The sequence below is a fragment of the Culex pipiens genome, chromosome 3 (genome assembly GCF_016801865.2).
Source record: "Culex pipiens pallens isolate TS chromosome 3, TS_CPP_V2, whole genome shotgun sequence".
Classification (NCBI taxonomy): Eukaryota; Metazoa; Arthropoda; class Insecta; order Diptera; family Culicidae; genus Culex; species Culex pipiens.
The window spans coordinates 1884733-1912525 of record NC_068939.1 but is presented as its reverse complement, the minus strand read 5'-3'; the positions used below and the strand labels follow the sequence as shown (position 1 = coordinate 1912525).

Here is a 27793-nt window from a genome sequence, read left to right as displayed (position 1 = left end):
TTAACTGCAATCGCTTTAAGTCAACAAGCTCCCTCTTACATAACTCCAATATTATCAAATTAGCTGAATATTATTCTAGAAGTAAGTCTCCTCCCGTAGAAACAAACCAGGGAAACAAACGACGAACCCCGCCCAAGCCGCTTAAACACGCTGTCTACCTTTAAGCTGCGTGACGGAAACTGCTCGCAAGTAGCTGCCCGTTCATTAGCAAATTATTTGTACTAACCGTCACACCCATCATCATCAAGCATCATGATCATCGCCACAGCCATCAATCTTATCAATTCTGAACCCCCGTTGGAGACAGCTCAGCCGTTTTCACTGCACTCATGAGGGAGATTACTTTTACGGAAGGGAAAATTTCCACATTTCCCACACCCAGCAACATTGTAAGCCGCTTGATCTAAGCCGTTAGCACGAAACCTTCGCAAAGTGACTCAGTTACACACTTTCGATTTCGCAACCAGCTTCAGCGCAGAAGATCTACTGACCTGAAGACGAGCTTCGAAGGTAAAACGGAAAGAAGACATTTCTTGCACGTAAATCTTGCTCACCGAGTCTTCATTCACCACAAGGGTAGGGCAAGGCAAAAACAAAGTCGATGGGTGACGAGGAGGAAACAACAATAAGAAGAAAAACATATTATCATAATTTATTATGATGCCCCTCCTCATTCAGTGTACTACTGGGGAGCCACGCTGCACTGACGGTGGGGCGGTAAGTGTGCAAGTGGATCTCAACCCGTTGCCGTTGCGGTATCACGCATGATCAGACATCGCATCAGACGGCTTGTCGATTTTAAAATTTCCATGAAATAAACATTAATCTCACACCCGTGCGGCTCCAATAATCGATCGGATGAAAATAATTCAATTTGGTGGGTTCGTCGCTTGCGCAGCGCAAGTCTCTGGGGAGAATTTCCGCTTTGCGCGATTTTTGCGCGCAAAAACAACTTGATAAACTTCCACTTTTTCGAGCAACGTTTTGCTGTCAAGATGATTCGCATAAGAAGATTGGGCCTGACAGGAGTGCGATAACTGCTCGCGCCTCACGTGCTGTGCCGCAGTCAGAAACAATATCAATTCGGAGAAGAGCATCGTCGCAGTAAGGTAGGTATACTTTGTCTCGCCAAAACTCTCCCGATTCCAAACTGATGTTCAACTACCCTAGAAGAAACCTCCAGAAATCTGCGGCAGAAACCAAACAAGCCAAGAAGGAAGGTATGTGAACTTATTAATTCAGTTATATCGCTTCGCGTCCCCACACTCCTTTTCTCCTGAACTGTCTACCCAACTGTAAAGAAGTGAGATGCGGCGCAGTCTTCATGGGTGAGATTTTCTTACATGGCAATGCATCTTCGGCATGCGTGTTGCGTTGAGTTAATCATCGTTTTATTGCATCTTCGCGGGCTTGTTGAGAAGAAATTCACCTTGAGTCACTGCTAAGGAAATGCTGTTTTTTTTACTGCTTCCCTCGTTGTTCGCTTCCATTATTATTTTCGTTGAGGCGTATTCTTTCGCTGCCAAAAGGTTGCCTTTTGACCTCCTACCCGCGCGAAAATTGGCATGCGTTTCAGTATATTTATGGGCGACACACAGCGCCGCCACCGTCACGTCGTGCTGCTGCTGCCGAGTTGAGTATGCGATCATAGAGGAGCTGTTAATCTGACTTAAATGTGAACCGAGTCAAAGCACCCCTGAGCAGCAGCAGCGCCGCATCAAGATGAAACAAGTTCAAGAGGGTATTTTCTTCAACGATCCCAATTTGTACGAGCTGATTTACGGCCAGAACCGCTGCGGCGGATCTGGCTCACCGGCCTTCGACCAGCTGAAACGGGGAGGTGACATTCATTTGCCAATCGACACATGCAGGTATTCGACAATGGCGTGGATATTTCACGCCGAGAGTTATGACCTGATGTATGATTGTCGAACGATTTGGAGAAACATTTGAAAAAATAATATTAAATATTTTTTTCTCTGCTAAAAAAAAACAGAACATAAACCGAAATTCAGTTTGGAAGGCAATTATGTAAGCTCGTTCAACAGGAAACACTCGAAGGCAAAAGATATACTAAAGTGGTTGCTATAAAAAAATCTAATTACTCATATTGTATAACGCACGAAAGTGCGAAATGAGTGTCATTTGACTGCGGGAGCCAACCACTTGGTTTAAAAGATATATCTTTGAGGACGCTTTGTTTAAAGGGTCACGAAACTGTGTTGCAACCTTCATCAAACAGAAAAAAAAACTATTAGGATAGTGAAACTGTTTGGTTTGATAAAGTCACATTTAAATTTTTTTTAAACGTATTCAGCAAAAATAAAACAAACTATTGGTTTTATAAAAAAAACGTTACTTAATCCACCTATGGTGGTTGGTGCCATCCTCACATTAATAAAGTCAAAACATTCAGTAAAAATAGCAACATGTTAAACAAATCAACTTTATTACTTATTTCTTTTGATAGGGTTTGCAGACTTTCAATATTTCTGGCTCATTGGCAAGGTCTGATAAAAACCTATTCAACGATAGTTTACATGGAAGATTCAGACTATCACAATATCTGAAATCCGGCCTCTAAAAAGTGTATAAATAACATTAAAGTGCTAATAACTTTTGAAAGGGTTGTCAGATCTTCGATGTGTTGAACTCATTTGAAAGATCTTTTTAATACCTTTCTGAAACTGTATAACATGATAGGTTTTCTTGCAAAAACTACCCTTTTTAACAATCTTCCGGACATACGCCAAAATCATTTTTTAGCATAACTTTTGAAGTACTTAAATAAACTTGCTGATTTTAAATAGAGACCCCAAAACAGATCGAATGAGATTAATATGGTCAGAATCCGTTCATACAGTCCGGAGATAATCGAGTGACAATTTTTTTTGTCCACCCACCTACACACATCCACACAGACATTTGCTCAGAACATGATTCTAAGTCGATATGTATACGTGAAGGTGGGTCTACGAGGTCAAATTAATGAGTTCTTTTTTCGAGTGATTTTATAGCCTTTCCTCAGTAAGGTGAGGAAGGCAAAAATGGAATCTAAACCATTTGGGATGCAAACTCAAAATCACCTTAAGCAACTCATACAACTCAAATAACTAAATTGGGTTTTTTTGATCATTTTGGTCATTTAGGTAATTTTGGTCAATTTGGTCATTTTGGTCATTTTAATCATTTTGGTAATTTTGGTCATTTTGGTCATTTTGGTCATTTTGGCCAATTTGGTTATTTTGGTCATTTTGGTCATTTTTGTCATTTTGGTCATTTTGGTCATTTTGGTCATTTTGGTCATTTTGGTCATTTTGGTCATTTTGGTCATTTTGATCATTTTGGTCATTTTGGTCATTTTGGTCATTTTGGTCATTTTGGTCATTTTGGTCATTATGGTCATTTTGGTCATATTGGTCATTTTGGTCATAGTGGTCATTAAGGCCATAGTGGTCATTTTGGTCATTTTGGTCTTTTGATCATTTTGGTCATTTTGGTCATTTTGGTCATTTTGGTCATTTTGGTCAATTTGGTTATTTTGGTCAATTTGTTCATGTTGGTAATGTTGGTCATTTTGGTCATTTTGGTCATTTTGGTCATTTTGGTCATTTTGGTCATTTTGGTCATTTTGGTCAATTTGGTCATGTTGGTCATTTTGGTCAATTTGGTCATGTTGGTCATGTTGGTCATTTTGGTCATTTTGGTCATTTTAGTCTTTTGATCATTTTGGTCATTTTGGTCATTTTGGTCATTTTGGTCATTTCGTTCATTTCGTTCATTTTGGTCATTTTGGTCATTTTGGTCATTTTGGTCATTTTGGTCATTTTGGTCATTTTGGTCATTTTGGTCATTTTGGTCATTTTGGTCATTTTGGTCATATTGGTCATTTTGGTCATATTGGTCATATTGGTCATTTTGGCCATAATGGTTATTTTGGTCATTTTGGTCATTTTGGTCATTTTGGTCATTTTGGTCATTTCGTTCATTTGGTTCATTTTGATCATTTTGGTAATTTTGGCCATTTTAGTCATTTTAGTCATTTTGGTCATTTTGGCCATTTTGGCCATTTTGGCCATATTGGTCATTTTGGTCTTTTGATGATTTTGGTCAATTTGGTCTTTAGATCATTTTGGTCATTTTGGTCATTTCGGTCATTTTGATCATTTTGGTCATTTTGGTCATTTTGGTCATTTTGGTCATTTTGGTCATTTTGGTCATTTTGGTCATTTTGGTCATTTTGGTCATTTCGTTCATTTCGTTCATTTTGATCATTTTGGTAATTTTGGTCATTTTGGTCTTTTGATCATTTTGGTCATTTTGGTCATTTTGGTCATTTTGGTCATTTTGGTCATTTTGGTCATTTTGGTCATTTTGGTCATTTTGGTCATTTTGGTTATTTTGGTCATTTTGGTCATTTCGTCATTTTGGTCAATTTGGTCATTTTGGTCAATTTGGTCATGTTGGTCATGTTGGTCATTTTAGTCATTTTAGTCATTTTGGTCATTTTGGCCATTTTGGTCATTTTGGACTTTTGATGATTTTGGTCATTTTGGTCTTTAGATCATTTTGGTCATTTTGGTCATTTCGTTCATTTCGTTCATTTTGGTCATTTTGGTCATTTTGGTCATTTTGGTCATTTTGGTCATTTTGGTCATTTTGGTCATTTTGGTTATTTTGGTCATTTTGGTCATTTTGATCATTTTGGTCATTTTGGTCATTTTGGCCATTTTAGTCATTTTAGTCATTTTGGTCATTTTGGTCATTTTGGTCATTTTGGTCATTTTGGTCATTTTGGTCATTTTGGTCATTTTGGTCATTTTGGTCATTTTGGTCATTTTGATCATTTTGGCCATATTGGTCATTTTGGTCTTTTGATGATTTTGGTCAATTTGGTCTTTAGATCATTTTGGTCATTTTGGTCATTTCGGTCATTTTGGTCATTTTGATCATTTTGGTCATTTTGGTCATTTTGGTCATTTTGGTCATTTTGGTCATTTTGGTCATTTTGGTCATTTTGGTCATTTCGTTCATTTCGTTCATTTTGATAATTTTGGTAATTTTGGTCATTTTGGTCTTTTGATCATTTTGGTCATTTTGGTCATTTTGGTCATTTTGGTCATTTTGGTCATTTTGGTCATTTTGGTCATTTTGGTAATTTTGGTCATTTGGTCATTTTGGTCAATTTGGTTATTTTGGTCAATTTGTTCATGTTGGTCATGTTGGTCATGTTGGTCATTTTAGTCATTTTAGTCATTTTGGTCATTTTGGCCATTTTGGTCTTTAGATCATTTTGGTCATTTTGGTCATTTTGGTCATTTTGGTCATTTTGGTCATTTTGGTCATTTTGGTCATTTTGGTCATTTTGGTCATTTTGGTCATTTTGGTCATTTTGGTCATTTTGGTCATTTTGGTCATTTTGGTCATTTTGGTCATTTTGGTCATTTCGGTCATTTTAGTCATTTTGGTCATTTTGGTTATATTGGTCATATTGGTCATTTTGGTCATTTTAGTCATTTTGGTCATTTTGGTCATTTTAGTCATTTTAGTCATTTTGGCCATTTTGGTCATTTTGGTCATTTTGGTCATTATGGTCATTATGGTCATTTTGGTCATTTTGGTCATTTTGGTCATTTTGGTCATTTTCTATATATTTCAATAGATTTTTAAAAGATTTTTTTTCTCCATGTTCTAATAAAATCGGTATTTAATTTAGAAGGTTACAACTTCCTAGGTTAAGACCTAAGCTTGCTTAAAAAAACGGTACCATTGATGTGCCCGATCAATTCAAAAACCATAAAATTTAAATAGTGTATGAGAATATCTTCAATGTCAGGGCGATAATGTCATCTGGTCTGGTCTAGTGACAAAAGTCCTTGTTATGTTATGACTTATTCGTCTTATCAACTCCTTAGCTCCTTCTCAGCTGAAAGCATTCAATCAGTCAATGTTCTTGATTAATTAAATATTAAAATCTTATGCAATGCTAAATCGAGCAGGGTTAGATCCCACTGGTAATCACCCTGGAATTTCAACCTACAACAACATTTGAGTGTTTTAGAGCAGTAGCACCAGACGGCTGGGGTGAAGGCAGTGACGACGACTCGCGAGGAGGACTAGTTTAAGGGGTTATCCGGCAGGAATGGTTAAGAGCAAAAAGCGACTGGACTAGTAGGAAGGTAAGGCGATAGGTTGATAACCTTAGAAAAAAAATCACATTTGAATGAGCGTAGGTTGACTGCAGGCAAGCATGCACACGCGCTGGTCGCCAGACTGGTGACCGCAAAGGTGATCCTCGTTGTCAGCGGCCAATGCAGTTCCGGTTCCGTTGGGAATATTTTTAATAACGTTGGGTAACTTAATCTGCGACGCAACATGTGGGGTTTTGTTGGGGTTATCTTGAATACACGCGATTCGCCTCCTGATTTCGTTTAGGACATAGAAGGTGTCGACGTCCTTGTTACCATTCTAACTAAATGAGTGACAATGACAATTCTGAGTATCACGCCCAGCAACAGTCTGAGAAGGTGAACACGAAAAATGTTATTGACGACTTGGTCAAGTTCAAGTTTTTAGTAGATATGACGATTCTACTATTTTTTGTTCAGGCATCTTGTCTTAATTGTTTGACGATTTGTGATTTTTATTAAATTTGTCATCTAATTCATAACACTTAGGGTAAAATTCCCTTCTGGACACTCGTTCACAATATATTCTCAGCCTCGTGTTATTTTTAATTGCGGAACAATTGGTCAAACCGGAATCTTTCAATCTTTTTGTTAGGAAGTCAACGAAAACAGGTTAAAATTAAATTTGTTCGAGAAAAATCGCGCATATCCGGTAATCCGAAGGACCAGTACTGCTCAAATGATTTACTAACCATAACTGAACCATCCTCGCGTAAAGCTTGAGGCGTGACAGAACTTTACGACACTTCAACACATTAGCATCGTATCGGCCTTAATACGGAGCTTTAATTACGTTAGAAGAGTCAACCCAATCTGCAGTCCGCTCTCTCGCAAGGTTCCACTATAATGTTTGTTTACAAGGTTTATCATTATGTATCGTAAATCTTAAACTCATTACCTCAACCTGTTCCTTCAAGAGCAAAACAACGTTGGGAAATCCCCAAATCTGGAACATTCTGTGAGTCACAGAGCGCAAAAAAATTATCCGGAAGACATGCTTTCTTCCCCGTAAAATTGGCGCCCAAAAGCAAGCTCCAAAAGTAACACCCCAAAACAAATCACCTCTCAAAACTGCGTCCATAAAACAATAAACCACTAAAGCGTGCTCTGTAAACACACTCCCAAACGTGGTGATACGCGCTTAAATCGACAATTTTCCGCTCGTTAAATTCGGTGCCGAACGACGACGACGACGACCAGCGAGTGAATGAACAAACGTCGATAAAGAGCGCAGCCGCCACGGGCTGTGAATGAATCAAACCACGGCTGAGTGACTTGCGCGAACGACAGAAGCTGCAGAGCCTTTTGAGTGCTAAGCGCGTGTGGCGCCCGCCGAAATGTTAGTAAACGAAGCAGCTGGGACTAATTTTACGCGCGCGGGTTTTCACTGATCTTTGGCTTTGTTTGTTTGCGGAGACGTTTTTTATTGCCCCGTTTAAGGTAACGGTATTTGGGCGGTGGCACGAGTCGCAGGTGATTATATTGTCATTTGCATGAGTTAGAGGTAATCAATTGTTTCCGCCGTGACTAAGGAAGAAAGTGAGTTGTGATTTGATAAGATCATTTGATCAATCACTTTCTAAGTAATCCCAAACTATTTTGCTTTGTTAAATGCTGCTACCATCATTACTTAATTTCCATCCATTTGAATTTCAATTGCATCCTTGGATTTCCACCCTCTCCGACGGACACACAGGTTTGTGACGACATCCTACAAACTTGGAAAACTCGTTTTGAACCCAACGCGACAACAACAACTCCAAACTGCAATAAGTAGTTCAATGGACCGACCAACTAACCAACTAATCTAGCAAGTCGTACGCGAACACTTTCGCTCTTCGCGCATATGCCAAGGCATCATGGCCTGCTGCGCTACTATATGGTAGCAGTCTCGACTGTCATCAAACCGTTTGGGACTTCTCGCCAGCAGGTTTAGAATTTATGTGCATTTAGCGTCATCCAACCCCACCACCCGGTACGATTTGCCCCAGCGATTCGCAAAAGTGTCCCAAGCAACGGCACTAGAGTCGACCCGCGTGGTAAGATTTTCCCGTGATCACGACCTTCTGAGCTTGTGCAATTCTTGTGTTTGGCTGAGTAAACATAGCTGGCGCATAGCAGGCCGGTCGATCGGCACTCCGTGCTTGGACACCTATTTAGAGTAGCGATTCTAATCGATCGCAATCGTAGCAGGCTTAGTTTAATAAATTTGAAGGTCCTTTCAGAGTGTGTGCCCCCCGTGCAAACAGGTAGCTCGGAATGTCGGAGTGCCTTTTCCTTTTGCATTCATTAGGGAGACGCATCTATTTTTGAACCAAACCCGTCGCGTGCAGTGACCAAGTCAAAAGTACACCCGGCAACCCTAAGGCAAACGATCCAATTTGACGGTATAAAAGTGCACATGGGTTCAGAGCATAGCGTTTTATTACCACCAGCCATCGTCCACCGCCGGGGACATGAATCCGACAGGCTTCATACGCCGGAGTTTGCGTAATTGTTATTTATAATACCCATAACTCTGTGCCTGAATTGAAGCCGGTAAGATGCTTCACAGGTCGGATCATCTCGGCGCGGATCGCTTGACGTGAGGACACAGAATATGATCTCTGACATCGATGACTTGCCTTCTATTTTGTGTTCGTAAATTGTTTGATGTGTGGAGCAAATCCATGTGTGTGGGGGATTTGAATAAGATCTTTGCTGAGCAGATTACAAAGATGTTGTTTGGCAAGTGGCAGAATTGATTCGAGGCAATATTTACTGATAATTTCAATGAGTTTTCGAAGCTTTTATATCGAGCCAGGGCGATGAAGCGTTGTTCCGGGAGCACACAGTTCAACCGTCTACCATTAATCGTTGAGAACCTGTTGGTGAGATAGAATATGAAAATTTAAAACTCAAAAACTAACCTTCCAAATGCAATCTTCTAAACCCACCTTCGCGTATACATATCGACTCAGAATCAATAATTGATACTCATTTTAAAACTTACAAATGAATTGCTAAAGGTAAGAGCAATTCTCTACGAAATCGGTCTTTTTAAGAATTTTAATTTTTGTCTTTTTTAAAACGAATGATACTTTTTTGGTGCCTTCGGTATGCCCAAAGAAGCCGTTTTGCATCATCACTTTGTCGATATAATTTTACATACAAATTTGGTAGCTGTCCATACAAAAACGATGCATGAAAATTCAAAAATCTGTATCTTTTGAAGGAATTTTTTGATCGATTAGGTGTCTTCGGCAAGGTTGTAGGTACGGATATGGACTATACTGGAAAAAAATTATACACGGTAAAAAAAATTTGGTGATTTTTTATCTATCTTTTTGTAACTCAATCTTGATATGCACAAATACACTTTTCCAAATACCAACTTTTCAGAAATTTCTAGGTTGTGCAAAAAATCTTTGACCGAGTTATGAATTTTTTCAATCAAAAAATCGAAATATCGGTCGCAAAAATGTTTCAACTTCGTTTTTCGATGTAAAACTAAATTGCAATCAAAAAGTACTCCACTGAAATTTTGATAAAGTGCACCGTGCAAGTTAAAGCCATTTTTAAGTAACTTTTCTGAAAACAGTCGCAGTTTACATTATTTTAAATTAGTGCACATGTTTGCTCACCTTTGAAAAAAGTATTTTTGAATAATATTGAATATTTAGCCCTTTTGAAATGTTATTCTTGATTTAAAAAAAATGCAAATGACACATTCCGCCATGACGTTGCAACGCTTTGACTTTTCTTTTTTCAGTATTTCGGTTGTAACTCAAAAAATACATAAAAAAGGTATATATGTTATTACAGATTCGGAAAGAGCATTAAATTTCCAATAAGAAGCAGTGCTGAAACATTATTTTAGGCAAATATTCTATTTTTGAGAGGGGAATATGTAGCGTGACGTTGCAACGCGTGACTTTTTCTCAATCCTGACCCAATTTATGTTTTGCCATTAACTCTGCTCTGTTAAACGGCAAATTTTGAGTTCTTCTTCCATTTTTAATGTAAAATTGACCAACAAATCGAATGCAATCATTAGTTTTTCGAAAAAATCAAACCTCGATTTTTAAAGACCACTTACATTTCGTGACGTTGCAACGCTCTGTTTTTGAAAACAGGGTTTTTCGTTGCGTTGCAACGTCACGAAATTTTAGTTTCAAAATAAATCATAGTTTTTGTTAGGCTGAACAACTGTAGGTTAAGATTTGATTATAAGGCATTAATAGACAGTACAAGGACATGAGAATTGATTGGCCCGCCCATTTTAGACCCCTCCCCCCTCCCCATAAACCGCTTTCACAGTAGCAGTACAATTTCCAATGCGTTTCAAAGTAAAAATTAATATTTGTATTATTCCATTATCACGAAGGACCCCCCCCCCCTCTCCCCTCCTCTATCCATGTAATGGGACGTCCATGCATTACGTAACGGGGTAATATCAAGGGGGGGGGGTCCGAGATTTATACAAAAAAAATGTATCGGAAATGTTTTACCAGGGGTAGAGAGGGTCTAAAAATATAAATGTTTTCTTACGTAATGCAAGAACGCTCCCTTAATATTTTAATGGTTTTGAGCAATTTACAAACCACGTGGAAGTTTTAGAAGGGAGGAGGAGCTTCAAGTTTTCAGGAAGGCTGAAATTTATGAATAAAGTGCCCATATCGTTTGTTGATGGCCCCTAAGGGGTGTTCTGCAAACAACGTAACTTATTTTGTTGACTTTTGTGCATTTTAAATAAAATTTGAGGAAATAATAAAGGAATTAAGGAAATAATATACCTGCGCAACATATTTAATTGCGAACAACTAAACAATGCATACAACTTATCTAGGTAAGGGTTCGTCCAACAACAAAGTGACAAAAGTTTGTAAAAAAAACAGTCGAATCACGTGATTTTTATTGTTTTGTGAATATTACTGTAATTTGGCCTTAGTAAGGGTGTGGGATTAAAAAATCGTTGCGTTGTATTAGAATGAACTTTCACGTTCAATCAGTTTATCATAAAGGGACCATTCAGTTACCACGAGATTACTTTTAAGAAAGTTTTAGAATTTTTACCACTGGTCTATCGGTCTATTCTGATTTGTTCAACAAGTTTCATAAAATACCTACTTTTATTCGAGTTGCATACAAACTTAAGTAACGGAATTTGTGAATGACCCATGTACAATACTTCTGTAAATATTCTCGGAAACATTATATAAAAAATATATAATATTTAGTATCCTTTTATTTTCAAAAACCAACTACGCATACACCCTTTTTGCCATGTGACTAATATGATTTAAAATTTCGTGACGTTGCAACGCAAACTTAAACCTGTTGTAACTTTGGATCTAGACAACCAATTAAGTCGCTCTAGATTGCATTTGAAAGCTCTTTCCAAGTACAAAGAGCATCCAAAATATCAAAATGATTGAATGTTTAGTTTTCTGTTGGCATAAACAACTGTCCCTTTTTCGTGACGTTGCAACGCAATAAAATGGTAAACTTACACTAGTTTGAAAAAATGCTTAACTTAAGATAAACTGCAGATCCATTACATTTCCGTTTAGTACTTCTCAAAACCTACAAAATGCAATCAAAAGAATAATTTTTGGATTTTATTTCGCTGAAAACCAGTAGTTTTTAGAAAAATGTTTTAAAACGATGATTTTATCACGAATTGATGCATAACTTAACCAACTTGTACAAAAAGATATTCAAATGATCAATTAATGAAAACCATGATTTTTGAAGCTTCAAGTAGTCTAGAATCGAGGAAAAATATCCAAATAGCTCATACACGCTTTTCAAAAATTCATCCCAAGGTGTACATTGCCGGAGAATGTGTCAAATACAGTTTTCGAAAAGATCGGAAAATTTCGCTTTTTTTGAATTTGTATTGTTTTTGGTTTTCTTTTTATCATTATTCTTATTTTTGCAATTTTTGATTGACAAACTTAAAGTAAGATTCTAAGTAGAAGATAACAAAGCCATTCTCCCTGAATTCCGGAAATGGATTTTATTTGATTTTTTTATAATTTGCTCAAACTATTTGGGTGCAATTTTGTTTTATTGTTTAGCCCAAGTCTCCATACAATTTTAGCAGCTGTCCTTTCAAAAATAGTACGTGAATATTCGAAAATCAGTATCTTATGAAGGAATTTTTTGATCGGGAATGTTAAAAAAAATACGCACATAGAATAATGTCGACTCAAATTATTTTTTTTTGTATCAAAATATCAATTTCTAAAATCCATATTTTTTGTATATGTTTTAGTTGATCAAAACCGACAACTTTGAGCCAAAAAGAAGTACGACTAAAAATTTTGTCACCGAGTTTAAAGTTTTAAAAAAAATAAATGTAATCCCCCCAATTTTTTTAACCTCGCTTTTTAATGTAAAATTTATTTTCCAATCGAAAACGATATTGCATTTTTTTGTTAAAGTGCCCCATGTTAGAGATATGACCACTAAAAGTTTAATTTTAACATTAAAATATCCGGTTCATGATTTTTTTTAAATATGGCTCATGAGTCATTTCTGAAAGCTTTTTTAAGTTCAGAAGTATAGAGGATAAAAAAAAGAAAAATTAAAGTTTTCAATGGCTAACCCAAACTCTTAATTGATAGATCAACATAAAACATGACAAACTATAATTATTTTAAAAAAATAAAATAACAAAATAATTAAAAAGAATAACAAACCCACTTGTGTGCATAGATTTTACAACTTTTCATTCTGGGAGTTGATTTTTCGTCAGGTTCTGTAAGAGTTGAGCCTCTCAAATACGCATCAATCGACAGTAAAATATTTCTTCAAAAGTGCTAAGGTTTAATTGGGTTTGAAAAAAAACTACAGCTTTGCTTCATAGGTTTGCCAAAAACCATAAAGTTATTTAAAAACATAGGAAAGGCATTGCTATAAATTGAACAGAAACCATCATTGCACTTCTTCTGTTGATTGAAACCATCGAACAACCACTGCATTGTACTTCCACTTCGCATCAGCCCCGAAAGCCACTACTCAATTAGTTTTGGCCAGATTCACGGTCAACGAAAGCCCCGCCGGCTGCCTGGCATCTGGCCCCAGACTCGTCTCTACGGCCAAGGCAGACCACTCTTCAAGTGCGGCGATCGCCACGACCACCACGAGATTCTTCCAATGTCTTCCATTAGCAATTGAAGCAATTAGGTATTAGTTATGATCGTTTGCACATGCTCGCGCGCGCGCTCCAACCGGCCACGGAACAAACTAACCATAATGTTTGTGGTACGCAGGGGTAGCACACACACACACACATACATAGAACATCGGATCTGGGCATCAAGTGCACAACCCTCCAAGAAACGGCAGTGCGGCAGAAGTGAAAGACTCAAAACACCTCAAGAGTTGTTCCGAGACGACCTTCGGGCTAGCTTTTTTTCCTGCAGCTCGCAGTACTGCTCAAGTGCGGTTCGGTTGGATGGCGGGCAGGAAAATCTAATTGCAAACGGCGCAAGTGACTTTGAACGCCGAGCCCGAGGACCGGTTCGTATGATCACCACTGCAGTTGTTCCCCCCGTTGCCAATAAATCTCTCACCAAATCGCGAAATATCAACAGCACGCTCGATTCGCGAATAAATTTAAGGTTTGCCAATGGGTTAACTTTGGCGGTACATCTGACGTCAAGACTAGGAAAAAAACGTTTTGAAAAATTTCAAGGAAAGTCAGCCGAGTGATTCCCGAAACATCCAGAAGAAGGTTTGGCGAACACGTTTGACAAACATGCTAGGGTCAATATTTGACTACGTTTGGATGTATTTGCGTGGGTACATTGAAAGCTTTCACGCTTGATATGACACCATGTGAGTTTTATTACACCCCGCTAAGAACCAGGAAGTTGACGCTCAGAGTGCGTCTTAAACACAATGTTTGCCGAACAATTTGAGCTTTCGTGGAATTACCATACCATTATGTAAGAGCATGATTTATACGACTATGACGAATCTATCATTAGATAAGCCATTTATCATGTGACAAAAGATGCGATAAGCAAATCAGAAGAAATAAATCAAAATTATGTACATTCACTTGGAAAAAACTCTTTAAATGTGCTGAAAAATCTTCATTTTGTCACTCGTTGCTTAAAATACTATATTTTTATGGATGATTTATAAATCAAGAGTTCTATTATTCAAAATCTGTAAAACTCAAATACATAAAATAATTTCTGTTGTGACTAATGTTAGTCGAAATCGACGTTTTCATATTTTAAGAAACATTTGGTCCATACCACCCTGCGAATCAAGAATCAACTTAACTTTTGGTCGATTCTCCCGCTAGACGGTATGTGCGAGTTGCGGTGCAATCAAATCAAATCATAACTAAGTGGCAAGACGAGATCGAAAGTCAAGCGTCAAGCTTCGCCCAGATCGGATCGCGATCGGTCGTGTGTGTGTGTGTGTACGATTCACGCGAGCTGCTGGAAGTCAAGTCTGGGCCCGGCCCAGGCAGGAAAAGCGCAAACCGAACCAGCCCCTCCGACGGAATGACCTCATCCACCGTGACGTGGCACGAGGTGAGGAGCATAATGCCGGTAGTGTGTTAATTCGTTAATGTGCGAAGCCGTAATTGAAGGTAGTGATCGCGGCTAATCGATCGGTTGGTGGCTCCTCAGCAGCAGCAGACAATATGCATCGATGAGCCCAAGAACTGAACCAACGAGCGTTGGAAGGAAACGCTTGTAGAACGGCGATGCCCAGGCCCGATCAACCAAGCTAATGTAACGCCGGGCAAATCTAACACACGCTGCACTCAATTAATCCAAGGTAAATTTAATAATAACTACAGTGTGTGTGAGTGTTATTTGCTTTTAATTGTATGCCTCTGTGAGTGAAGAGGATGTGGCAGAAGTGCTTCTTGAAGAATTTTACCCATAAATCACTCCAACCGACAACAGTAGCAAAGAAACGGCTTAGAAAGGCTCGGTTGACCAACAAGGTCACGGTTCCAGCTGATGAAAGGGTGCACACAAGTGTACTCGATGAGACCCCCGTCTCGTACTACTACCTGTACTCGGCGACGGAACGTGAGGACGTTCAGCAACCTTAGATCTGCCGCGAGATTTGTACTGAGATCATACGCATCGCACTTGAACGTGGATTGTGGCTGAACTTGACTTGTCGAAGGGTCAAAAGAAGTGATCTTCTCAGAGAGGTGATCGTCTAACGACGTTGCATGCCTTCACACGCCAACGACATTAGTGTAACTCAATAACACTTTGATATTTCCGGCCAAATCGTACACATTTCTCACCCTCGCTGGCGGTATTTCCGATGACGTCCAACAGTTTAGCATAAATTTGGCATTCGGTGTAAAATTTATTCAAAACGCTGGCTATTTGCAGACCGCTAGATTTCTCTCGATTCTTCGACAAAACCAACAACGGTTGCCACCCGAGGACAGTTCCAAAATAAGCGTTCGAAAATCCAGTTTGTTTCGCGGAACTAAAATAATCTGGGCAAAAATAGATAAACGAAGCAAAAAAACCAGTTCTACCAAAGTGACAAAATTGGCAAATTGGTGGTCTCCTAAATTTTGCAAACAAAAATATCCCGTCTGAGTGCGGTGAATATAGAAACAGCATCAAAATTGCTTTACAATGCAAATTAGGCGTGACTCAAACTCACATACACACTCCAGACGGCATTGAAATGGATTGTGTCAAATTTAGACTTCCTTAGTGTTTGATTGCAAAATATTAATGATATCAATATAAATATTTACCTGCACTATTTATTGCACAATGCTCCTATGATAAAATAATATACAATCTATACATTCACTGCAGCAATGTACCTATACGAGAAGACCAAGAGGTTTGTTTTATGCAAGTTAGGCAAGATTGTAAAATAATGTAAAATTATGGATTATGGGATGGACGAGGATAAAAAATAAAAATGGGTAGTTCTCTATCAACTCACACGAAATCGGGAAAACTTGCCTTTTCAATTTGCGTGAAACTTTGTCATAAGGGGTAACTTTTGTCCCTGTGTACACTCCATTTTTTATCGTAAAAAATACTAAAAAAGTTTAAAAAAAACTGCCTTTTTCCGTCACAAAACTGTAAATAAATTTCTGTCGCGGGTGACCATGAACGGCCATGATCGACGACGACCAACTTTTTCAAAACTTTTTTTTCGTGAGATCGCGATAACTCTTGATTTTTATAAGCAAACCCTTTATGTTTATATCATTTTTATTGTAATTGTCTGTTCAACAGCTCTGTAAAACATTATTACACTCTAAAAAATAACCCTGTAATGCTAGAAAAAAAACACAAAATTTTAAAATGAAACATTTTGATATGAATGAAACAATCTGGGTTAGTGTTGATTCGTAAAGAACATTAAATTTTCCTTAAAATAACATGTTCCAATTTTTTTACAGTTGTGGAACGGAAAAGGCAGAATTTTTAAAACTTGTTAGTTTATTTTCGATGAAAAATACGATTTTTCGGAATTTGGAGTACGCCATCAAATCAGGCGTCCAATTTTACATTAACAGTCCCATTGACACCAAATTTCCATCACCATTTTAGGCTGTAAATTATTGAAAAAACATGTCTTTTTCCGCATGTTCAAAATTGAAGCGGTCGTCCGCTCCTCCGTCACGAGATATCACTAAACGGACATTAGATGCGTGATCAGCAACAAAAGTTACCCGTTAGGTTTCACGCAAATCGATATTATTTTGATTTACCCCGCAAATGACACACAATTCAGTCGAAGGGGGGGGGGAAGGGGACGGTACCACCAGTTGATTAGAGAAACCAAAAAAAAAGTCGTTAAAATTAAATTAGAGAATAAAAAAAACAAAAAAAGCTTTAAAGGAGACTTGGAGATCTAAGTAATCTGGGAGCGTGAACAGACGTATATTTTTTCCGCTGTCATATTTGTGGAATTTGTATTTAAAAAAAAAGTTCGATTTCAATTTTTAAACCGGAGTTCCTGTACAATTTAAAGGGTGATAGCGGTTGATGGGGTGACGATTACACGAACAAGAAAGCAAAATCAGCAACAGCTGGAGCACTTTATGAAGTGGTCATCATGTTCCTGTTCTAATCTACCAATCCGGCCAGCAGTAGCAGACTTAATGCATCGTGTGGTGATCAGTACCAACTTGCGGCGTCTTATGCCTTTGCTGCCGGTCGAGCAGTACCAGGATCACTGCTGGAACCTTGATTGTTGCTGCCCGCTACATTACTTTAGTCCTGTTCAAGTCCAGAATTCTTAGAAGAATTACGATTCAAGTGGCATTTGATGATAAGTTCAAACCCTGCTGGAGCTGTTAAATCTTGATTTGGTGAGATCTATCCATTTTATCTGTCATTATTTGATAGATGATTTTATTCCCTTATTTTATATAATATTCTATTGATCATCTATTGATCCTTCCCTTTTTCCTATCCTCATTACCTCCCCCTCCCCTCCCCCCGCCCCTAAATATTATTATCTGCCAAATTTACACTTTCACACCACTCCATAACTGATTCGGAGCGTTTGGTACGGTATGTCCACGCATCCTTCCTCCCCTGATGATTCTGTGAAATGTGATCCGTTCACAGAATCTGTCTCTGCGGTTAATGCAACGCAGTAAGCCTGGCCGTTTTAATTTTTGCTATACATTTTCGGGGTAACTCGGATGTACTGTAATCATTAATATTGACAAGAAAGAACTTGAGGCGTAATCTTACCACAAGTTCTTCCAGGATGCTTTCTTCGGACTGGCTGCGCTTGTGTTCGATTAAATTAGATTAGATTAGAAAAAAAGATTTAATCGGGATTCTTTTTGTGAACGAAGACAAAAACAGGCTTTCCATAAAAAAAATAACAGATTTTATTATTTTTTGTAGATTTTATTTCTTATAAAAGATCATCATGGAACAAAACATAATTTTGGACCCAAAAGAAATGAAAAATCACATAAGACACTTATGCTGAAATACATAGTTAACGTAGCGAAATTAAAAAGAGTTCGAACTCATCTAAAATGTAAACAACGTTAAGCTGAAATAATTCCCACCCACCTGTCACTAGGTCAGCGATATCATAACAAACTGACTAATAGTTCTAATCCGCACACACGCACCTCAACCAATTACGGAACCGAATCCGCTCTGGCTGGGCGATACGTTATGTCACCCCATGTCGTCGACCGTTCAGAACCAGTTCAATCGATCACCGCCGGACCACTCACGGCCAACATCACGCGATACGCGCTCGTCGTCCGGTTGCAATCCTGTCCGAGGCAGAACTAGAACCGCACTAGATGTGTGTGCGTGTGTTGCAACATGGCACCCATAAAATTGCCTCTCTGGTAACTACACACTGGTAATGAAATAAAAATGGCTTGTTTACACCGCCAGAATCGACACCCCTTCGAGTTGCTTCAGGTCTTGCTGGTGGTCGTTCCGAAGAATTTCAGCACCGAAAGAAATTTAATTATGGCTGCTGGAATGCTGAACGTTGCACTTTTAAGGTGTTGTTAGACGAACTGCCACCATCTGTCCAGCAACGAGGGAGTGAAACTGAGTGGATCGATTTAGAACTTATTGGTACAAAATGTAGTTTACTCGAGCAAGACGGCGTAAAATTCTAAACTTCCCTTGAGCACGAGTTCTGTTAAGGGTAGTAAATGACGGATGAGTTGTTAATTTCCAACTCAAATACTAACGCAGCCGGTCCTGATGTTGGTATGAGTCGTTCAATACTATTGGATAATCGAATTATGCCATTGCATGACCTACGATCGTATCGAAGTCTGTTTGTATGTTTAGTGCCCCCTTTGATGGACTGTAATTAGTGTAAACTTGATACTTGAAAGCATTTTCAAGACTGATGACTTGCAGCAATAAAGTGCCCATCGACACTTGTGTAATTTTATTAGACGTGCCTTCTATAAAAACGATTATTATGTTCATTATTAAATGAAGGAAAAAATTATTTGAAATTTAATCATTTCTGGTACATTAACTTCAATTTGATGAAAAATATATTGCAGGTTCTGAGTCATACTCCTTCTTGCTTCCAAGGATAGATCTTGTCTCTCATTATTCCAATTAAGAAATCTCTTACAAGAAACAATGTGTATAAAATCACCACCGAACTTTCACCTTCACCCAGTTAATCCCGAATTGGCAGAAATTATCAGCATCCGCTCATCGTCCACCAAGTCAAGTTCAATCCCAGCGAAGTTGGCTGTTGTATGGCACCGTTTCGTTACGCCCTTAACCTTCACATGTCCATGCTTAAAAAATAACTCTCTCTTGAAGTTCCCTCACAATTCAGAAAATTTCTAAACTTTTCAAAGATATGTTTTAATATCTTTCCACTTGCGGAAATGCCCCAACGAAGGTTAAAAATGTCCAAGAAGTCTCCGACACCGTTGCACTGCTGGCAAGGATGCCCAACAAGAAAGGTAAAAATTTCAATAAAATATTTTCGCAGACAGTTATTAGCGAGAGTGAAGTGGAGCCGAAGTTCACGCCGGTTCTGTTTACAAATGAGCGTCAGAAAACCGGTTGGGAGGGCCCTGCGCCGGTCGGACCTGCCTCGACATACACACACACACACACACATGCTCGGGGGTCACTTACATGACACCAGGTATGCACCCCACGTCTACACACGTCTTATCGTATCAGTTTCTGCACTGACCTTTGCCAATTTATCTCGGGTCTGGGGTTGAAGCAGCGCGTGGATAATGGGGACGCTTTATTCGAAAATTACACATGGAAAGTTCTTGATATTTTTATTGTTGGGGATGACGGTAAGCAGAAATTATTATGCTTTAATTCCAAATTAAATTCAATTTTCGCTTCGTATAATATGGAAAAAAAATCAAAAATAAATAACATTCACCATGAGAAAAAATGAGAGATTATCTTTAATAATTTTGAAAGTGACAGTGGGATATTTCTTTCAAATAATTAAACTTTGTTCAAAACACTTATTTCGATAATCATATTAAATTAAGTTGTTTATATCATCATAACAAAATATTTTGAGTTTTGTTGATACATGACTTTTACAATAATTCATGATTAAGTCATTATTGCGCCAGAATAATTGAATTATGAGGACAGAAATGTCACCTAACTATCCTTAATTTTTCAACAGTCATTTTGACAACTATTGATTCGATTTTCATTTTATAAAAATATTGAAAATTACCTGTTTCTTTCAATTCCAAATTACCGAAATGTTCATGTTTCTTGTCTCCGAGGAGAAGGAGGGCTCTTTTAAAAAAATTCCAAAAAGTCGAGAGGCTTATTTTTGTTTTCTTTAAATATAATTTTTAATGGAAAAAGACGGTACAATCGATTGTTAAAAGTAAACAATTCTTTTTTAAACAATTATTTTTCTATGTTTACGACGTTAATTTCAAAGTTGTTGGCGATAAAATTACCGTTTTTCGAAGTCAGAACCAAGAGAATCAAATTCTATGTGAGTATTAAACAACACAATTTTTTCACAGATTTTCAAACGAATTTTTTGTGAACACTTAAATTTTCATTACATGCATTACGGTTATCAAACGAAATTTCAAAGGAATGAAATTTTACTTTCCAATACTGTTACCGTAAGCTGGTAAGCTTTTAATCAACTTTATTATTGTTAAAACATGTATTTGGTAAATGGTTTTTTCAATAGTGTTTAAAAAGTCATAGTCATAATTTTTTTGCTAAAATCAGATTTACAGTGTTAAAATTTTATTTTTACGTCAATTATACCATCACTAAGGTTCCTGATAGTCTTAAGAAAAAAAAATGTTTATTATTCGTTAACTAAGTTAATAAGCTTTTTAATAAAATACATATACATTTTAAGTAAAATTGTTGAAAAGTTGGAATTTTATCTGAAATTCGTCAAAGCTTGTTATGTTTATAATATTTTCGATTCATTTTTAACTGAATTGTGCTTCAAAATTCAAAAGTTCTATATCAAATTTGTATTTCTCAAAATGCTAAATAATTAAACTTAATTGAATTTGTTTCAAAAACAGATAATATTTATAATCATTAAACTAATTCAAATTTTTGTTACTGGAAATTTGTCTAAAACATCCGAAAATGTTGCGTTTTCCGTTTCAAAATAATGTTCATTGAGAAAATTATGACACGTTGAGAATATTAAAATAATGCTATTCAATGAATAGTATTTATCAACATTTTCTTCATTAATTTTTAAAACTTTACTTTACCGTTTTGCGGTACTCAAATAATCACAAAATGCACTATGTTTTTGAAAATACATATTTTTTTTATAATTCACAATATGGATATCATACGAATCCAAATTTTGCATAAAGTTTTAATACTTCAGCAACATTTTCTCAATTTTTTTTTAAATTCTATATATTTTTGAAAATATTTTATATATTTCAAAAGATTAAAGTTTATAAAAATAAAGTTCTTAATTTAGAACTTTTATAATTTCAAGCGAGTTACGGTGCTATTCCAAAAATCAACTCAAATTCTTGTTAACTTGGCTTTTAACCACCAACATAAATAAAGCACATTTTATAAGAAATAATATCAAGTAAACTACTCCATTCTTGAAGTATCTCGACCATCAGCACAGATAATCTCAAAACATAATTCCGTCACTTCCTCAGGATATTTCTGTCTAACCCGTCTAACGCACCTTTCCCAAGTACCTGAATGTACAACCAATTATGGACACATCGCGACAATGACCTGACCCCCAAGCCAAGCATAATGTACTGTGCATGTAGTCCGGTGGTGTACCTTAACTATGGTTACCACTCTCGTACGAAAACATTACTAACCAAACAAACCTTAACTGTATTTTTTTTTACTTTTGCCGGTCCCCGTTTCAATGTCAACCCGCGCAAGAGGTCGCTCTCGGCCCGGACACACACAATTAGTCAAGTTCACCAATATTGACACTCGTGCCTAACTCCGCGCTGAAGATGCTGCCTGTGAATCATGTCCATACAAACATAACGAGACTTTTAGATGTCGTTGGGGAGCGAACCGATTTTGCGCCTATGGTCACGGCCACGGCAGCCAAAAATGTTGATTTGAGTCAACGACTTGGGTGACCCCCGTTGACAATATCGACACCGCGTGTGCGATGAGGTGTTGGCGAATTTTCAATGTCACGATCGGATCTTATGTCACCGATTGAGTCTAGAGAGAGCAAATTGGAACGATATAATACTTATAAGAGTATTTTGTTTGTTTGATTTCTATTTGCAGATCCCGTCCCCACGAGCAACGCTGCCAGTTCCGGGTCACGGCTTCCGCGGCCGACCATCACGCCGCCCACAATTGACGGGTACAGTCCGTACCGGAAGACGGCGCCACCGGAGAGACACCCCGGAAGACCCCCCGGCCAGTCCAACCAGCACCATATCCACGGGATGGGATTGCACAAAAACTACCTGAAAGTTGGACACAATGCCAGTAATCAGCTGTTCGGCCTGCCACCACGTGGCCCCAGTGGCCCTACGCCGCTATCGATGCTTATTTCGCAGGGAGCGAAGTTCAACAACAGTGAGTAGTACCAACAAACCGCAAAACCTGCATCTGCTCGCGACATATTTGGGTCATCAATCAGCAAAAGTCAAGGATCAATCCCGCGAAGAAAAATGAAGTAATTTAAAAAATCCACATTGTCCACTCGCTGAAAATGTCATCTCATGTCCATTTGGGACGATGAGTATCCACCCCGAGAAAAAAAACAGGTTCAAACATCCAGTTAAGATGTAAATCATTTTTTTACGCCCCGAAGCAGGAGTTCTCACGCAAAAACCGTAGCAAAGTGGTTTACCGCAATATGTACTCTTCGGGTGGACTGCTGCCCCTGCTGCTACTCCCCATTCATAAGTGGTGAGACGATGACGTCTTGTTGTTGTTCTTGGCCCCAGCCAGGAGTTATGAGAAGCCGTTCTCGTAAATTTGCAAGCTGCCGTTTTTGCTACTTGGGATGATGGCTCCAGGATGAAGGAGGGGCTGCGTTCACTCTTGCGGTTTAAGCATCTCTTTGCATGAGAGTGCAAGCACGCGTGTAGTGCAGTAGTAAAGTGCATGTCTGGAACCGCAAACTCACTTACAGAAGGAATATATGGGACACTTTTGATTTATATGGTAATTATGAGTTGTGGTTGCGGATTAGATGTTCTCATAATTGTGTGATGAAGATTAAAAGAAAAACTATCCCCACTAAACTACGCTATTGCGCATTTTGCACTTTACTAGAGTCTTGCGCAATTATTTTCATCACAGTATTTTTTCATCACAGTGATTTTTCTTCACAGTGATGACGAGGATATCCGTTGCTATGGCAGGCTGTTTATTTATTTACTTTTGGTAGTTCAAAAACGAATGGCTTGTCCAGCCCAAAGAAAGTGTTTCGGATCGGCTCGGTGATTGTTCCGGTTGTGGAGTCGTGGTCTTCGGTGCTGGGATGTTGCGCCGGCAACTTGGCTTACGGTGGAGCTTTTCTTTTTGCCGGACGAGTGGTGGACAACCAGCGGGTGTTGCAGGCTACGTAGTGAACAGGCGTCTTCACAACGTGTTGCATTGGAATCCCCAACATCTGCTGATCCGGTGCTGCTAAGAGGGGTCTTTTCATGGCGCTGCAGGCCAGTATTTATCGTCCTCTACGGTCCTCATATGGGGAGGCGACAGACGGCGGCGGTTTTGCAATCCGAGATGGACGGATGCTCGGAGTTGCGCAGTTGGAGAGGGCGATTCGTTACCATTCGGTACCCTGGAGCTTGTTTGATCTACCAATGCCATTTAGGGCATGTAATCTTTTCTAATAAAGTCTTTCGAAAAACAAAACTGTTTTTACTCAAAAAAGGCCTTTTTCGTCTACAATGTACTGGTTTTAAGCCAGAACTCTGTTAAATTCACAGCTAATTCATGACCTCGGGTCGTGAGAATAAATGGTATGTATCGAGGTACGTATCGTTTTCGGGATGGCCGATAGAATTATGCCCTCAAGCTCATTAAGAAAAAATAACCCGTCAAAAAAAAAAACCCCAAAAGTGTCAATTACGGGAATCGAGCCAGGAACCTTTATAAGTCTATCTTAATGACTTAACTGCCTCGGCTACCACAGCTTGGTGACTAGATTTTGGTCAGAAGTTGATGCATTACGCTTGTTTAGTGTTGATGGTGTGATGGAAAATCAGTTTGCCAACTGTGATGAAAATTATTCCGCAGCACTCTACTGAGGTGCAAAGTGCGCAAAGTTGACAGTTCTCAGTCCTGCAAAGCAGTGTGATGAAAAAATCTAGGCCTAGCACGATTGACACAAAACTCTAGGAATTGCTGCAAGGCGCAATATTTTTACATTTTTTTTTTCTTGCAACACATCGCAGCATATTTTTATAAAAAATGAGAGCTGCATAAATATTCAAATAACTTTATTTATAACATTGCAAAAGTGAACACATTTTTTTCTTGGAGCATTTTTTTTATTTTTTATTTTTTGCAATTGAATGAAGCTTTAAATATTTTTTAAAGATATGCCTAAAAAAGTTTAAAAAGCTACCTAAAAAATATAAATTAAAATTTCAATTTAATTGGCCTCTTGTTTTATGCCCCTATTATGTGTGATTTTAAATGAAACGTCATAATCTGATTTAGCTGTCATGAGAAGATGTCAATCATGTTCGTGTTTACTATGACATTTTTTACTAACATTCTATAATATTTTAAAATTTGAATCTTTCACAAATCAAAAAGTTCGTTTGATCAATAAGCTGATTTATTCTAATATTCCCAATTAAAAAATATTCTATATCTTGTAAAATGTAAAAAAGATTTACAAAAAATATATTCTTATTCAAAATCATTAAAATAACGAACTAAATCGGTTGAAATAAATTTAATAGTGACATTTCAAAAAAAAAATAAAAAAAAATTTTTTTTTGTAAAGCATCGTAACAACCCACAAAAAAATTTAATTCAAAATCATTAATACTTCTGTAAAATTTGAGAAAGGTCACGGTTTTTAGTAGTAGTCATTTTAGGGTTTAATTATTCATCAAATTTGTCTTCTTATATTTTTTTTAATATAGATTCCATAATAAGATTAATAAAATTCCAGATTCCAGAGAGTTTTAGAAAATTTTACACACGTTTCATTTTTTTAACAATGAAAATCTAATCAATTGTTTTCGAGGAATCATCGATTGAAAATTCATGGTCAACGCGATAAAGCTTAAAATCTCACTTTTGATCATTTTAATTCTTCTCATTTAACCATAAGTCAGATCAACAATTTCCAAAAAGCAAATTGTAGAGAATTTTCTCGGCATTCAAAATATTTTATATTTTCAAGGATGTACATGAATGGAAACTATTTTATACATAATTAAAAAAAAAATGTCCTGAAAATGGCTACATCTCAAAAATGGAGCATTTTAAACACTTTTAACATTCAAGTAATGAGACTATGGCTTGTTATTAAATTTTTTATATTTTTTTAATTTCTTTTGCCCAAAGTGATCACATAAAATATATGAGATATTTCGACAAGATTTGATTTCGGAAACCAAAAATTTACTTTAACGTGAAGACTTCCATCATTGCCATGATTTTTCGTTCAAAGATATAAATTTTGCGTCGCTATCAATATTTTGACAAAATTCTTTCTGCAAGTTGTTTAGAATAGAGCAATACACATGCTGATTCCTTTTGGAAACGATTATCACGTTCCTTGCAAAGTTATGAAAATCGTCATTAATTAATGATGGCCAACTTGTACCACAAAATTATATAAATTTTGAAACACATTAGATTTAGACCAGAAATTCTTTCAGTGGCTTCAAGAAAGCAACAACCGACACATGCTGATTCATTTTGGTGCAGAAATTCGTTAACACTGGAACGCCCAACGCATGTCCAACTTACACGGACGCCCAAGCCTCTTAAAAAAGGTGGAACAGTAACTTTAACTCGCTGGTTCTCGGGCATAACTCAACCAATCGGGACGATTCTTGTTTCCAGTGATTTGTAAGAATGTCTAGATGATCCTAAAATTTTTCAGAATTTGATTTGAACAAATCTCTAATTTCTGCGACCGAAAACATCGTTCCACCTTTTTTGAAACGACTGCCTCCGCGGAATTTTTGGCGATTTTTTTTTTACAAGCGAAAAAAAAGTTGGAACAATGTTTTTGATCGCAAAAATTACAGATTTAATCAAATTAAGTTCTGCAAAGTTCTAGAATTATCTAGACATCCTTACAAATCACTGGAAAGAAGAATTATCTTGATTGGTTGAGTTATGCCCGAGAACCATTGAGTTGAAGTTACCGTTCCAACTTTTTTGGAGCCTTGGGCGTTGGAATGTTAAATTGAATTCAATACAGAGCATTTTAGAGTGATGATCAATTTTCTTCGAAAATGATCAACGGCTTAAACTTAAACGGTCATAATTTTTAAATTCAACCGTTTTAAATATTTCTGTTGAACCTTTCTATTTTGTGATGTGTCATTTTATATCAAACGAACTTTTGATAAGATAAATCTAACAAAAGCTTAGCTTATGCTCAATCTTTTTAAAGCAAGATCATCAAAATTCTACATCTCAATTTCCCAAGTCCAGCTCACCCCACCCCACGTGCAGGGCCGTAGCCAGGATTTTTGTTCGGGGGGGGGGCTTGGGTGCAAAAATTCAAGGAGTATAAAAATCAGCAAATCATTTATACCATCACTTGGTTTGTGGTATAATTATTGAGATGATTTGTAAAATTTTAATGTAATGTATGCAAAAAAGTTTTCGAAGATTTTCATATTAAGTTATCAATGTATTTATTGAAGAAACTCGTTCGTCATTTTTTATCTTTATTTTAACAGCTAGTTTGTATTAAAGGAGTAGAGAGAGTGTTTTTTTTTTTAACATTTTCTTGAATTGTTTAATTGTAATCCAATTTCGTGATAAACGTCGCTAAATTTAAAATATACTTAACTTGAATCAAATTTTTGAAAGCATAAATTTTTTTTAAAAGAAATATCGATTTATCTAACCATAAGTATTATGTTTTCTGTATTTTATACTGAGAGAAATTTTAAACCGTCTGGATATACATTTTCAGCTGTGTGATAATTGTGATGGTTTATCTAACATTTTTCATTTTTTCTAGCACAACATAAAACTCATAACTGGAATATTTGTTTTTCTTAAAATTTTATAAACAAACTTAAACAATGTTTTATTTTAATTGTTCTAAGCTATTGAAGCCATTTCATATTTTGCGAAGCTCCTGGTGCTCTCAAAAATAAATAATTTTAATGAAATACAAAAAAATATAATCGCTGAAATTTCAACTTCTGAAGTGTCTCCATGGCAACAAAAAAAATTACGTCGAATCTCAAGTTTACATCAACTGAGTTTACATGTGATTCATTTTTTCCGTGTCGAGAAAATTCAAATTTTTTTTCTGTGTAGGCCTATAATAAATATATATTTGAAGAAAAAAAATCAGTGCCTGTGTTTAATTTTAATGTGTTAAAAAATTTAGATAAAATGTATTAAATTAATTTTTAACGCCAAAATATTCACTGGAAGAGTTGTTAATAATGCATATGTAACCATTTT

General features: G+C 37.1%; 1 protein-coding gene across 1 annotated transcript in view; it reads left to right on the top strand.

Moving 5' to 3' along the window:
* The window catches only part of LOC120423010 (lysosome membrane protein 2), a 65996-nt gene that overhangs the window by 8796 nt on the left and 29407 nt on the right, over nucleotides 1–27793 (top strand). The window contains exon 2 of the mRNA XM_039586641.2: nucleotides 22436–22732. Coding sequence (XP_039442575.1) covers nucleotides 22600–22732 — 133 coding nt within the window. The 5' untranslated portion in view covers nucleotides 22436–22599. The remainder of the gene's footprint in view (nucleotides 1–22435; nucleotides 22733–27793) is intronic.